We start from the raw sequence: 14752 nt of genomic DNA on the forward strand, positions 1-14752 counted from the left end.
AGTGGTTTTTGTTGTTGTTTCTATTAGATGAATGGGTGAGTAAAAGGTTTATCCATGTCCAAAGGACGACTCTCATTTCTTGGAGATGCACTTGAAGTCTTTACGTCACTATAAGGATTTGTTTCTCTTTGCTTTCATTTTCTTTCATTATTTGAATTGATTAACTCTAATGCCTTGAGAATATTCTCATTCAAAATTCATTTAAAATATAAACACATAGCACCTACACCACAATGTATTCAATGAATATAATAAACATGTAGAAGTGGGACTATGAACAGATGGTACATAGCCAAAATGTGGGGTTCTAGTAGGTGTAGCTCCTTGAACAGCTCAAACAGACAAACTTGAGGCAAAAAAGGTGTTGCTTGTAATTACCTTTAGCAATTGTTTTTCAGGCTCAGAGACCATCTCTTTCTGTCAGTCTGTGGTAATTACAGGTGTGATTACAGGTTCAGTCGGTAACCCTTTCCCTTAAAACATAAATAACTTTCTAGGATTAAAGTCGAAGCATGGAACAATTTCCTCTCACTGATTTACTTCAAAAGCCAAAGTCTGGTAAGGGAATTGAAGACAGTGACCTCCATCTACCTGTTTTCAGGAAAAGTCTACAAGCTATTTGCTGCCTTAAAGACCTTAAAGTCCAGCAACTGTGACTAGAGTTCTTTTGACAATAATCAGAAAAATACAGAGTAATTTTTCTTCATGAGATCAGTTGAATAGACATTATCTGTATTAGCTACAAGGAAAAGTTATCCCTTTTTCAACCATTTGCCCCCCCAAAAAAGTTGGCTCAGTAAATAATGACCCGCAGATTCAGTCAGAACCTTTTCGTTGCCTTTTTACTCTTTCCAACACTTGAAGTGTTCCAATCAGCCGGGCTGCATCGCAAAATGTGCCATCATCTTCTCAGGGTTTGAATATGTGATGATAGCAAAGATAAGCTATCGCTGGCAACATGTCAGTGAGTTCAGCTTGAAGATTTTTGAAGGAAAGAGGCCAGAATTTTTAACTCCAATTTTCCATGTCTCAGTGGGAGTGTGGGAGCAACCTTAGCTTTGGAGCTGACTTCAGAGCTGATGAAAAGCTCCTCAACATCAAAAGCTCCCAAACTCAGTGTTCTCTTTGAGGGCTTTGGAGATCTAACTTCACGTGGTGTTGACTACTCAGATTAGTCCATTATTGCTGATGCAGTTCAAGCCAATGGGGGATTTTCCAGTAATACAATTCCCAAGATAATACTGATGCATGACCCAAAATTAATTATCCCTCCAAAATCCTTAATGCAGTGAGATGTGACTGCCACGATGGGGAATTGTAAATAATGAAAACATTTTTAACTCTAGAGCAAGAGTTATTGAAAAATATACCAGAAACCTATGAAGTTTCATTTAATCTCCATAGAAAAGTTTCCTTTTTTTTTCTTTATTAGAAAATACCAAGTTTATTATGAGTAACTAAAAGTCCAGCAACAATTTTCTTGTGATAATTTTTGATGTGTTTATTCAAGTACAAACGATTTAAATGAGTAGACAATGAATGAATGGAGAGTCACTATGCCTTGTAAAAGTATTAGGATCCCTTGAATAAATTTCTATTTTTTTATGTAACCGTAAAATATGTTTTTCAGACTATTCCTTTCAATGTTATTTTATGTTTTCACAAAGAAAAATCTGAAAAGTGGGACATGCATTCAAATGTAACCGTTTTTACTCTTTTACGCCCCTTAATAAAATTAATTGCAGCTAAATTCCTTCAACGTTCACCTATTTAGTAAACCAAGTCCAACTGTGTGAAATGTATTCCTTGATAGACATAAAAGAAAGTGTTCTGGTCAGACCAAAACTGAACCTTTGGCCTACATGTAAAATAATATGATGGCTTAGGTCAATTCATATTCAAGTTTGAGTATGACCTAGTTAAAGTCCAGCCAGGAGTTAAAAACTTGTGTTTGCAAAAGCTCGCTGAGCTTGAACTATTTTGCAATTAAAGATGGGTAAAATCTTTTAAGTATAGATGCACATTTTCAAAACTGTAATTGCAGTAAAAAGTTATTTTATAAAGTATCACATCAGCCCTTCCAAAGATAGATATTTGAATGACTCATTATTTATGAGCTTTTTCTTTTTGCACACTAACATTAGCAAGCTGGTCACAATTAAAAATCGCTCAACCTTAGATTTCACTTCAGAGGTCTGACCTAGAGTCTCTCAGCTACAACAGCAGTTATCAAGCTGCCCACATTATCGCTGTAAAAATTTAAATAATTCCATAAACTCCACAAGAAAAGGTCGGGAGTTTCAACAAAACGACCACATAACTATAAATGCTGCGATTACACAGCAAAAATCAGCAGTGATGTGAGCATGTCATCAGGATGCCTGGCAGACCCGCTGTCTTGTACAAGACTTCACGGCTAAATTACAGCATAAGCTTCGGTCAGCAGGAAGGTAAAAGGCAGCAGTCAAAAGCTCAAGGCTTCAATGAGGATGTGAACTCCCTGGACTGTGCTGACTATGGCAACTGGCAGCAGAGTCGAAGCACGAAGAGATGAAAAGTGACAGCGAAAATGACACAGACGAACCTCACTCAAAGCTGCTCTCGCTGCAACTATAGCTCCTCAGATTGCACTGCGCAGCAATCAAATGGCTGACAGTTAGGTACAAGTTGCTCTGAAATTCACTAGACAGGCAAAACCAAGCAAGTTTATGTCCATGTCTGAACTCTAGAAGAATGTATAAGTGACAGATAGAAAGAACAGAGTTAAGAGCTGTAGCACTTGCTGAGATCGCCTGGAAAAAAAGACTGCAGATGCAAACAAGTACAAATTGTTATGAGAGACTAATTCACAAACTACTGTTAAAAGTTACATTGTAAATGGTCTGCAGAGCAGCAATTTGAACCTAACTTCAGCTTTTATGAACATTCCTTCCTGAAAATGTGATTATAGAGCATGTTGATGTAGAAACAAACCTTAATTTTAGCAGCTAATGCTGTCAATACATAATGTTCACATTTAATATCGGTGGGTGGAGAGCCAACAAAAAGTATGCAGATAAAGAACTTTAAATCTTTTCTCAAGTTTATTCCCACAATAACATACCCAAGGCTGAGTAGAACCTCAAAAGAAATTCACCAAAAACAGATTTTTCAAATTTGTTTTGTATTTTTTTTTTTTTTTTAGTTTGGCTAATTTTAAAGGTGTTATCTGTTTTGTTGTACTGTTTGCTTGCAAGAAAACAAGTACTGATCATAATCTCCTTTGAATTCCTCTAAGTCTGTTATCAGAAATAATAATATGGAGCTCAGAAATTACTGCCTTTGTAAAACAGAAAAAGCCCTTACCTCTTCAGCATATGCATCGCAAAGTTTGTTTCCAGAGAGTAGTTTATTCTTTAGGCTCTTGTTCTGAAAAACAAAAAAGAAAGAAAATGGTATTAACTTCTGGACAGTATGTTCTTTTAGCTTCCTTTTTTTTAGCTTACAAAAGCACTTTGACTCAGTGTGCTACCATTTGTCCAGACCCACATTTTGCTGCAAAGAAACTTTGGCAGCAAGTGCTTGGTTAGTTCTCATTTCCAGGCAAGAAAAAAGAGCAGTCACAGATGCAATTGCTTAAAGGGTTCACAGATATACAAGTTTTTGAAAGGAGGAAGGTGTAGTTCAGGGTTTCAACCTAGTTCAACCTAGAATTAAAATCATTTGCAAACCAGAGGACAGATGCAAGGTGTGAGTTTGAATATTAAAATCTTGTGGTATCACATTGATGCACTAGAGCAAATTACAAAAGATTTGTTTCAAATATGAATAATCCTTTGTAAATTTCTGTAAACTTAAATAACTCGTAAACATGTTGAACTTTTTAATTGTATCCACCACCATGCAATGTGTGATTTGCAACAAAAGAATGCAACACAGATTTTTTTAAATGTGGCTCTTCACTCTTTTTAAATGTGGCATTTTCTCAGTTGGAACCATCCATCCATCCATCCATCCATCCATCCATCCATCCATCCATCCATCCATCCATCCATCCATCCATCCATCCATCCATCCATCCATCCATCCATCCATCCATCCATCCATCCATCCATCCATCCATCCATCCATCCATCCATCCATCCATCCATCCATCCATCCATCCATCCATCCATCCATCCATCCATCCATCCATCCATCCATTTTCTTAACACCCTTGTCCCTTAATGGGGTCGGGAGGGTTGCTGGTGTCTATCTCCAGCTAACGTTCCAGGTGAGAGGCAGGGTTCACCCTGGACTGTTCGCCAGTCTGTCGCAGGGCAACACAGAGACACACAGGACAAACAACCATGCACACACACACTCACACCTAGGGGCAATTTCGACAGACCAATTAACCTGACAGTCATGTTTTTGGACTGTGGGAAGAAACCGGAGTACCTGGAGAAAACCCATGCATGCACAGGGAGAACATGCAAACTCCATGCAGAAAGACCGGGGCCGGGAATCGAACCCATAACCTTCATCGTACAACAAAATAATTCATAGTTTAGTCAGGAAAGACCCTGAATTTTAAACAGGTAGGTCACATGTAAAGACAGCATATAATTCTGGCCACAGGCTTGATGTGAGATGACACGCCACAAAGATCTTTTTCTCTGAAGTTGGTCTGAAAAGATCCGCTCCACGTTCTTTAAGGGGAAAATTTGCAAATGACACAGCTGGGAGAGAGCATGCTGAGGCAGAAGAAAATAAAGCCTGAAAGAGATAAGAGCAATTTAATAGGAACAGAATTTTCCTTTATAATTGGCAATGATCTGTTAGTATGAGTTTTGCTTAAGTAACTTAATGCTTAGCCTAAAACACATTCAGATCTTGAGATGACAATGACCCAATAAAATGGCACAATCAGCCATGGCAAAAACTTCACCAGGGTATATGGGGGACTAAAATTGGACTGTTCCCAGCATCTGCATTAGGGAGAAAGCCTTTTAGACAGTCTCTGTTGTGATTTAAAACTGAACTGACTATCCCTCAGAAATCTTAGGAAAGAATGCTGCTTGGTAAAAACAAGCACAATTCAGAAAATATGATATTATACAATGTAAATACAATCTTTACACTTGTTTATATTTTCTTTAGTCTGCAGATAAAAACCAGCAGTATAAAATCATATTACATCTACAAGTATCTGCATCCTTTCATAATTTTGGGGCATTGATTGATGTGTTTGAATGCTCTGTTACTCTTCTCTTTCTCTTGGTTAAAGCTGAACAAATGTACATATGGATGTCTCTGTAGTGTTTCTGTAAATCCCCTAATTAGCTTCTCCTAGTTAAAGCCCTTTTGTAGAAAAGTATGGGGCAAAATATGTTGGGAGCTCTGTTGTTATCGTTTAATTCAGCTCTATTCATTTTTATGTAGTTTTTCTGTAAAGTGTGAAATCATAGCACATTATATAAAGGCACAGATTCAGTTTATATACATAATTTCACATTATGCATATAAACTGTATATAAACTGTGCCAGAATGACTGAATGATTGAATCATACAGACAGATTCAGTCAATTACAAGTATTCACATTTGATTATAGTTATAAAGGACAGCATTCAAGTTCACTTTATTATGTCAATATGGAAAACATTGGGAAATCCAGCTAATTGCACCTGAACAAAAATATAACAGTGGACTGCTGTTTCCATCAAGTCATTAATTTTGCAGCAATGTTATACCGGACCTTAATATTTTGACAATGGAGATGAGAAATAGGAAATCAGCTAGATTCTTGTACTGTTCAATGTTTCTAAATGATCATGTCTAATGTTTGCCAGCCTCACGCCAGTCTTTGGGTCCTCCTCAACAGCATACAAGAGATTTAGCATATGTGTTTCAGATCTTTGGATCTTTTTCTTGCTGAAGTGAGAGGGGTGTGAATAAAAACAGGATGTTAAGATGGCATCTACACACATACATAAAAAAAAAGAAAACACTCAAGAGATTTTCAAATGTTTGTGTGAGGATAAGGACATCAAATAGAGCTTTTGAATACAAAGGTGAGTTGGATAGACATGCAATTGTGTTTTTTGAAACCACAGGGAAGAACAAAGTTAAAAGAGATCAATTTGCCCCTAGAAATGTATATTTGACTGATGCGCTTTAAAGCTGTATACCACATGGACACAGCTACTCTGACATAAAATGAACAGTCAGAATCAGACCTCTGGATGAAACATATGCAGTAAAAATACGCTGTTGGTGGGGAAAGTGTCTAGAGATAGAGAAATAAATAAAACTTCAAGTCACAATTCCCAACAAAGATGACAGTCCAGTGGCACTGTGTTTGCACACACTCCTCACCAATATGTGCACAGATTTTTGGAAATATTAACAAGCTTCTGGAGAAAATTGAGTCTAGCTTTATCAATGTTAGGCCATATTTTTTGAAGCTGTCATGCATATTGCACGTGACGATTTTGGAATACTTCATCACAACTACACACATACGGTGTACCAGACTCCTCAACAAACACACTAGAGGCACACTGAGCTGAGGTAATGAGCTGCATTGGCAGCTGTTTTGTGATTCAGTGAGGCAAAACTGCTCAAGCATCACTTCCACACAGGACTACCTTCTATCGTCCCTACAGTGGGACCACCATCTGAGGACATGTGGAACTGGCAGCTATCGTAAAATGTGAGATAGCTTAGCCTCAGGACATACCGAGAGTGAAAATTAGATCTTTTGGATTCAGAAAGTCAAAGAGCATTATGAAAAATGAAACACACCGAGCTGCATGTGTCATAACGTTTTATTCTTTCAGCACTGCCATCCTCTGGATCTAAAAGATTTGGGTACTGCTTGCTAATTCATTTATTTTCTCTGCTATTTTTATCTACTTCAGGGCAACTGTGGGGTGGCAGTGGGATGTGTGTGCATATGTGTGAAACATATCCCATCTGTCATTGGGTGAAAAGCAGAATATATGGTGAACAGAAAGTCACCAGGTCACAAGACCGAGATAGAAGCACATGACAACTTATTTACGTGCATTCAAAGATTAACCTAGAATCATAATTTATAAGCATGAATTTGGATTGTGATAGAAAAATAGAGTAAGGACACGAACTCAATCAACAAATAAGGGTCTTGCCATAATATTGACTTGCAAATTCTTGTGCACAAACCTTTAAAAATGAGCATTTTCATGAATAGTGTTAACTTCTTGGAGACATTTTGGTAACTTAGAAATGCTTGTTTGAAAAGACAAAGTTAATTTATGGAAAAAGGACACCTTTAACGTGAGAGACTTCAATGTGGGAATGCTTTAGCATGAGTGTGGTTCAGGTTGTCAGATACACAATATTTCTGTGGGGACCAGTTACTGATAATGCATGCTTCTCCTTTTTAAGTCTTCATTTAAACTTCTCATAAAGCAACGGCTGGCCATCAAATCTTCCTAGATTATGCCAACATGTTATTGTGTGGGAGCTTGATGCAGGCAAGAATTTAGAGCAGTTGTGGAGTTGGAGGTACAGCACAAACAAGCAGAGGAATGAAGCCACAGCTAAATAAATTTTGTCGTGTCTCTCCAACAGGCAAATGTAGTCATGTTGACAGTGCAGAAGGTTTATTGCTTTGTGAGAGTGACAGTTTTATCAAGAATTGTTTTTAACAAGAACTGTGTCATTTATTAAAGAGGAATACAAACCGTGTAGTGCTTAAAGGGTGGCTGGAATCAAACATGTAGATCTAATAGGGTAATCTTAAAGGAAAGCGGTGTTGTGCAGAATTTACTATTTTGAGCTGCATATCATGTTCTAATATTATTCTCCCATCAAATACATACAGAGAAATTGCTTTGATTCTTTCAAGCATGCATGTTTGAAATATTTTTGAATTTCTGGTTCACTGTAGCACTAAGTGACCTTTGATAGTAATTTAGTGTGATAAGTTACACATAACTTATTATTACCATACTATGTTGGGACTTACTGATCTTATCACTAAACACAAGGATAGGTGAATTTACCAGTAATTTGTCTTTACAGATTATAAAGTTCCTAAGTGTTCTTTGCTGATCTTTGCAGTCAGATTTCACAGTGATCAACACTCATCAGTGTAGGATCCTTTCAGCTTTACTGTGAAGTGTGAGAAAGTAACTCTTCAACAAACAGGTTTTTCATTTAATCTCAGTCAAGTTGTTCTGCCATTCGCACCACTGAGTGTGAAAGTTGCACGCATAATAAATTAATCCATTTATCATTTACATATTAAATATCCTTTCAAAGCTGTTTCCTCACAAATGTAGAAACTTTTCAAATAAACACAGCTTCCCTGTGATGCTAATATTCCCATTTTCAGCAGTCAAATTCATGCTATCAATGGCATGAACCTTGGTTGACATCACTTATGAGTGCCACAAGCGGGGCGTTGTTGTCACAACACATTTTATCTTAAAAGGTCAGAGATACAGGAAACAAGCCTTCATCAAGATTTTTCTTTTGCTTTAGTGATTTAAAAGCTTGAATACTATGAAAATATGCCTTCATTATTCATGTCAATTAAAGCCAAATTAAGCACTGAATGAAAATGTTGTCAAAGTTTGTGTAGGACTGTCAAACAAAACTTTTCCTTTTAAATGGCAGATATTAGCTAGTATGTTTAAACAATAGTCAGAAAAAAATATTATTTAACCAGACGTAGGAATCTTAAGTTGTTTACACCATGAAATACAGCTGCAAATTCTGGAAACAATAAAAACAGTAATCTAACCGTGAAAACCTGAGTTATTCTGAGAAGACTAACTCAGAGACATTCTTAAGTCTGGGCTCTGTTGAAGGACCATAAACACACTTATCATACTACTGCAAAAGCAAAAGAGAGAATGCAAATCAACAAAACATGTGATTTGTGTAAATGATGATCAAATGTTTAATTCACAAAATCCTAAGTGCTCCTTGCTAGTGTTTATTAGTAACAGTGAGCAAAACGGTTGTGACGCTGGTGCAAGTGCTTTGGAGTGAGAGGTGAAAATGCTGGCATGCAATAAAATGGATGCACGACCAATGGTTGTCTTGTAGGCAGTAAAGATACATTTTATGGGGCGTGGGCATCTCAGTTGTTTTTCAAGCTTTGCTTCCTAAAGACACAGAGGATGACTGTATTGCTCTTTTTCAGAGTTCTCAAAGTGTTTATTAACTGTACTATGTTCCTTTCTCATCTTTTTTAATACTTCTCATCACTTGCAAAAACAAAACATTTTTTTACTTAAAATCCACAATAATTTTGGCTCACACAGATCCGACAAGTATTAATGTATTGGGATTGGCTGCTTCTCTAATCAGTGCCCTCTTTGCCCGGTTTGTAAGTTCAGATGGAAGACCATGTCTGGATAGATTTATGGTTGTGCAAAGGTCTATGCATTTTTTTAGAAAGGTTATGGTTTATCAAGTTTTTAAAACTTCCACTATTGCTGCACAAGCCTGCTTTAAACGTATCCACAACTTTAAGGTTGATCTTCCTGGTGTGTTCCCAAGTCAATGGGAACACAAGTTCCCATTGACTTGGGAACTTGTGAACTTGTGTTCCCAAGTCAATGAGACTTTCACAGGACATCTGTTTATACACTGATAATGAATTCCAAGCTTGCGGACTGTGTAACAAATATTTGCCTTGTAATTTATTAATGTTATCATGGGGTATTTTTGAGATCTTTATTTGTAAATAAATACATAAGGATAACCATTTCTAATTTTTTTCCACCTAATACTTAAGAGCAACTTTGTGCTGACACGTCACTTAAAATCCCAACACATTTTAGTTTGTGGTTGTAAAACACTGTGCATCACTATTGTATGCCTTTTTCAATCCACTTGCTACTTGATATCTTTATGGAAAAAAGGCTTCCCTCAGATGAAGCAAGCTGCACCAAGCTGTGGTTAAAATGTTTAATGTTCACACAACCTTTAAGCCGTCTCTCTGTCCTCAGTTGATATTAACCCTTCATCTGTTTTGTCTTCCTGTTCATCTTTGCTGTTCCCTGAACTTCAATATATGCATGTATAATTAAAAAAGAAACATGCAAAGTTCTGCCTGTTTGACAGCCTCTGTCACATATTAATGAAGAGATTTCACACATAACAAAACCAATTACAATCTATGTCACTGCAGACCAAGAACCAATCCCAAAGCATTAAAAAATAAGACCCTCACAATGCAAAACCCCCCCCCAAAAAACTCAGATGAGGCCCTCGAGTAGCAATGTATTTGAAGAACCCATCTAATATAGATTACTAACATTAGCAAAGCAAATGTTCGGAAAGGATAAGCTATTAAAAATGACACATCTCCAGATATCTAAGAAGACATTTGTCAGCTTCACATAAACTTCTCTTGGCAGTTCCTTAAGGACTCCAGAGGTCAAGGGAGAGACTATGCATAAGTGATGGTGCTTTTCTGTCACAAATCCATTATTGTGGCACAAAACTTTATGGAGGCATAGTTTAAAAAGCAGTTTTTTTTTCAACATAACCATTTTCACTTTCATTTTACTTTATGTATGCACCAGCAAATAGACTACGAAAAATGAAAACATACAGAGCTAGTAGCTATAGCTTATTTCCAGTTTGTAAGGCCAGTTCAAACCATTTCATTACTTTTTCAAGTGTATGTTCATATGCGCCATATCGCCATTAATATGCATTACATTCTGATTTGATGGAAATATTTCTCGCGTCTTCCTTTGGCCTGACCATATGTGTCAGTTCCATTTTTTTCTGTATCGCCTTGGTGAATTTCTCATTTAATGAGTTCCAGTATAAGACATGCAACAAGGCTTCGGGCTATTCAAGAAAACAAGATAAGATGAACTGAAGTTATCCTCTTAGAAACATGGAGACGCTCGCTTCTGCTCATTCCTAAACTGGCACACTGACCCAAACACTACTCATTCCGGTCAATTTACTCGCATTAATCTTTGCACAAGCTAAATAAAAATGGACTTCTGTGGGATTGTCTCTCCTTTTTACAGACTTTCTACATTTAAATATAAATTTGTCATTTATAAGAGACATGAAATCTGAAGAAAGCCTAAACAAATGTGAATTAGTTTCACAGCTTAAATTGAACTACAAGCTGCACCATATATTGGAATGGCGTTTTTCATTCTCTCAGATGAAAAGCAAAGACAAAGCAAAATGAATAAAGGCAAAGAAATTGCAAGTACATTTTAAAGAAAACATAGTTATAAATGATATTTTCACAGTATTTATATATAGATAAGCAAAGTATATTAAAATCCACCATAGTCCACCATGAATACCATTGTATTGGGGTTCAAGTTAAATGTGGACTATATTTTCTTGACAAAATCTTAACTGACTAGCACTTCTGTGGTCTAGTATGTGCTCATGTCTCTTCCACACCAACAGCTGTGATAGTGGAGCTTGGGCTGAGCAGATCACATCACAAAGACAGAACGGAAAATGCAGCATCTATTACAGTCTTTCTATCATAGCTTTTGCTAAAGCTTCAGTTTTGAGGACCCAATTACAATGTAAAAAAAAAACTTAGTTGCCACAATCTGAAAAACCATCAAGATTTTTCTGTCTCACTCAACCTTACACCTTGTAATCAAGAAAAAATTGCTGACTGAAGTCTTTGTCTTACTTTTGGAGATATGATTGGGAAGTAGTGGGTTCGTCCTGCAACCAGTAGGTAGCCGGTTCAAATCCCTGCTTGGTGGCAGTGGTCAGAGGGCCTTGTGGAGCTAATTCAATGGCAGCTCTGCTTCTTTCCATCTGCTCCAGGGCATCTTGAATGTGTGTATGAATGGGTGAATGACTGACAGTAGTGTGAAGTTCTTGGACTTGACAAAGTGCAACAAAAATTTACCATGGTAACATTTGCTGCTCCACTGTTTATTACTAAGAAGTTTATATGAAAATGTAAGTCTTAATGAATAAAAGTGAAATTAATGTCAATGTAACATACTAAACGCTGTGTTAAACCAGTACAACACATTCTATTGGTGAAAAACATCTAAAAATGAAAGATAAACTAAATTTTAACTGTCACACATCTATTATACATTAAACATTGAGAGCAGTAAAAGAAAAGAAATGCATTTAAAAATTGTCCTTAAAAGAAGAGCTTTTCATACTAACTAATTGAGAATTTTAAAATTGGAGTCATTGCATACAATTGTGTCCATCTGTGTATACAGACATACATACAAATATACATATAATCTGATTATCAGATCATATTTGTTTGCCCCAGCTCCTGAAGGAGAATTGTAAGGAGTTCTTGGGGCCATACGGGAGACACAGATAACATTTTTTCTCTGAACCAGAGCATTGTTAAGGAGGGAGCTCATTTTAGCGGTCGGGTCTCTTCGTAATCCCACTGAGATATGGTCATGCACCATGTCTCATGAACAGTGGTGAGCGTTGAGACTTGGACTTGTAAAATAAAAAAATAAAAATGTGTCTTTTGGCTCATCTCTTTCTTCCACATAAAAGGCTACAATGCCCCCATTATGGGAAAAACAACAACCTACTCTATTTATCTCTCTTTCCAACATACCATCATCCATGAAGGCCTTAACATAGGTAATCTACTTTACTTGGGACAGAAATTAATCCATCACCTGCTAGGAGGATTCCGCCTCTTTCCAGTTGAAAACTGCAGTTTTAATCTTGGAGAACCTGATTCTCATCATGCCTGTTTCATACTTAACTGCAAACTGATCCATTGCATAATAATGGTTGTGAATGGAAGACACCCACAAAACGGAACTTGAAGCCAGGGTTTTTAAACTCTTAATGTCTGTACTTCTCCATAAAAGCCACAAAATGAGCAAGGAAACGATTGCAGAATCCAAATCCCACACACAAAAGCTGGACTCTGCGCTGAAGAAGTGGAGACAGCACTCTCCTCTGAGTATCCAAATCTGAAAATGATATATTCACACATCACCTTCACATAAAAACCCACAGCAGACATACAGTAATTTTACATTTTCTTAATATCCACATGACACCAGCACGTCTGTAAGGCTAAACAAAGTGGGTTCACTGTTCCTCACCCTTGGTGAAAACAACTCTGCTCCCAATTCATCTAAGGTCTGACAATGCCACATCGATATTTTTGTTACTGGTTTCCCAACAATTTTTAATAGCTTTGATAAATAGCGTTTTCATGTACCACGCAGCTACAGTCAGACAATAACTGTGCAGTATACAACTACACTAAGGTAGCAGTATTAACTGTAAGTGTGCTATGTTTATATGAAACATATCTGTAGTCAGTGGGAGCAATATCAGCCGTCTACATGTTGCAGGTTGTTGCCTCACTGGCTTCCGCCTCCAAGGTTTTCACTGCACTTTACGTAACAAGCATAGTTAACAGCTATGTCCCTTGACTTTGTGCTGTCCACTACTATATTTTGCTAACTGCTTTTTGGGTGTCCACTGTCAGACACAGTGGGAAAATGAAGCTCTTGACCCCAACTGGAGAAAAACACTGCGGAACCTTGTTTTGTTCAAATACAAAAACAGCGTGGGGAGAAAAAAGGCTCCAGAATTTTGACATTTCTGTTATTTATTATGCAATCCAATCTGTTGGTATTGTAAGAGGTAGTCATTAGTAAAGTAGATGCCAGTAATGGGATAGAGTTAATAATAATGTTGTCTGAGTAAACCAATAAAATGCAAACAAACTAGTAGTCACTAGTCTCTTAGATGCATTTATACAGATTTATGGGGTGAGAGCAGTTATTTACATAACCATGGCACATCAGCAATATGATTAATCTTTCCAACTATTATTATACATCTGAATTTTACAGCTAAAATACCTATAACGGTTATTTTTTAAACTACTTTCTAACTTGACATAACCTCATAGTGTCACAACAGTTTAAATTGAAACAAGCTCAGTTTTGGTTAAAAAAAGCCCCAAGCTAGAATATATATTTTTATTTTTCTGAACAACAACAATAAATTCGTCATCAGTCTCAATGGGCTTAGATGCATTTTTTCACACACACACACACACACACACACACACACACACACACACACACACACACACACACACACACACACACACACACACACACACATATATATATATATATATATATATATATATATATATATATATATATATGAAGAAAACTTTATCACCCACTCTGAAATGTCACAGTTGAATGTGAAAGAAAACTGGTCACTTGTCTAGAAACTGAAGGCCAAAAATCAATATCCGTGGCAGGCTGTGAGGAATAAAGCTGCCAAGTGACAGCATGACACCAGCACTCTGAACACAGGGAGTCCGTCTTTACCTCTTTCAAACAAGTTTCTAAAATCTGAGTTCAGCTGCAGTTCCCAAGAATCAACCAAAGTTTAAAATGTAGTCTCAGTAAAACAATGTGCAGCATGCCTCAATTGTAATCCTGCTGAAGAAAGTGTTATGCATAAATGTAAGAGTTGGCAGCAGGTGGCTGCCTTACTCAGACACCCCACACGCTGAAAATGAGGGAGTATGATTTTTCACTTGATGCTGATGCAAAACTCACAAGTACCTCTTTGATGGCGGGGGCAGTTTGCCGTTGATTGTTTTCCTGCTTTTACTGAGAAGTTCAGGGGTTACAGTGACTCACTTATGAGTCATTGCTGTAAAGAACAGCTGTAGAAACATATTCTATCTAACCTCTGTATCAGAAATTCTGACAGCTAATGAAACACTTCAGCAAATTGTAAAATAATAA

General features: G+C 37.0%; 1 protein-coding gene across 1 annotated transcript in view; it reads right to left on the bottom strand.

Moving 5' to 3' along the window:
* luzp2 (leucine zipper protein 2) overlaps positions 1–14752 on the bottom strand; it is a 167036-nt gene that overhangs the window by 46343 nt on the left and 105941 nt on the right. Inside the window, exon 6 of the mRNA XM_008405682.3 lies at positions 3346–3408. Within this exon, the coding sequence (XP_008403904.2) occupies positions 3346–3408 (63 nt within the window). The remainder of the gene's footprint in view (positions 1–3345; positions 3409–14752) is intronic.

Source organism: Poecilia reticulata, chromosome 3 (genome assembly GCF_904066995.2).
Source record: "Poecilia reticulata chromosome 3, P_reticulata-male-v2, whole genome shotgun sequence".
NCBI classification, from domain to species: domain Eukaryota; kingdom Metazoa; phylum Chordata; class Actinopteri; order Cyprinodontiformes; family Poeciliidae; genus Poecilia; species Poecilia reticulata.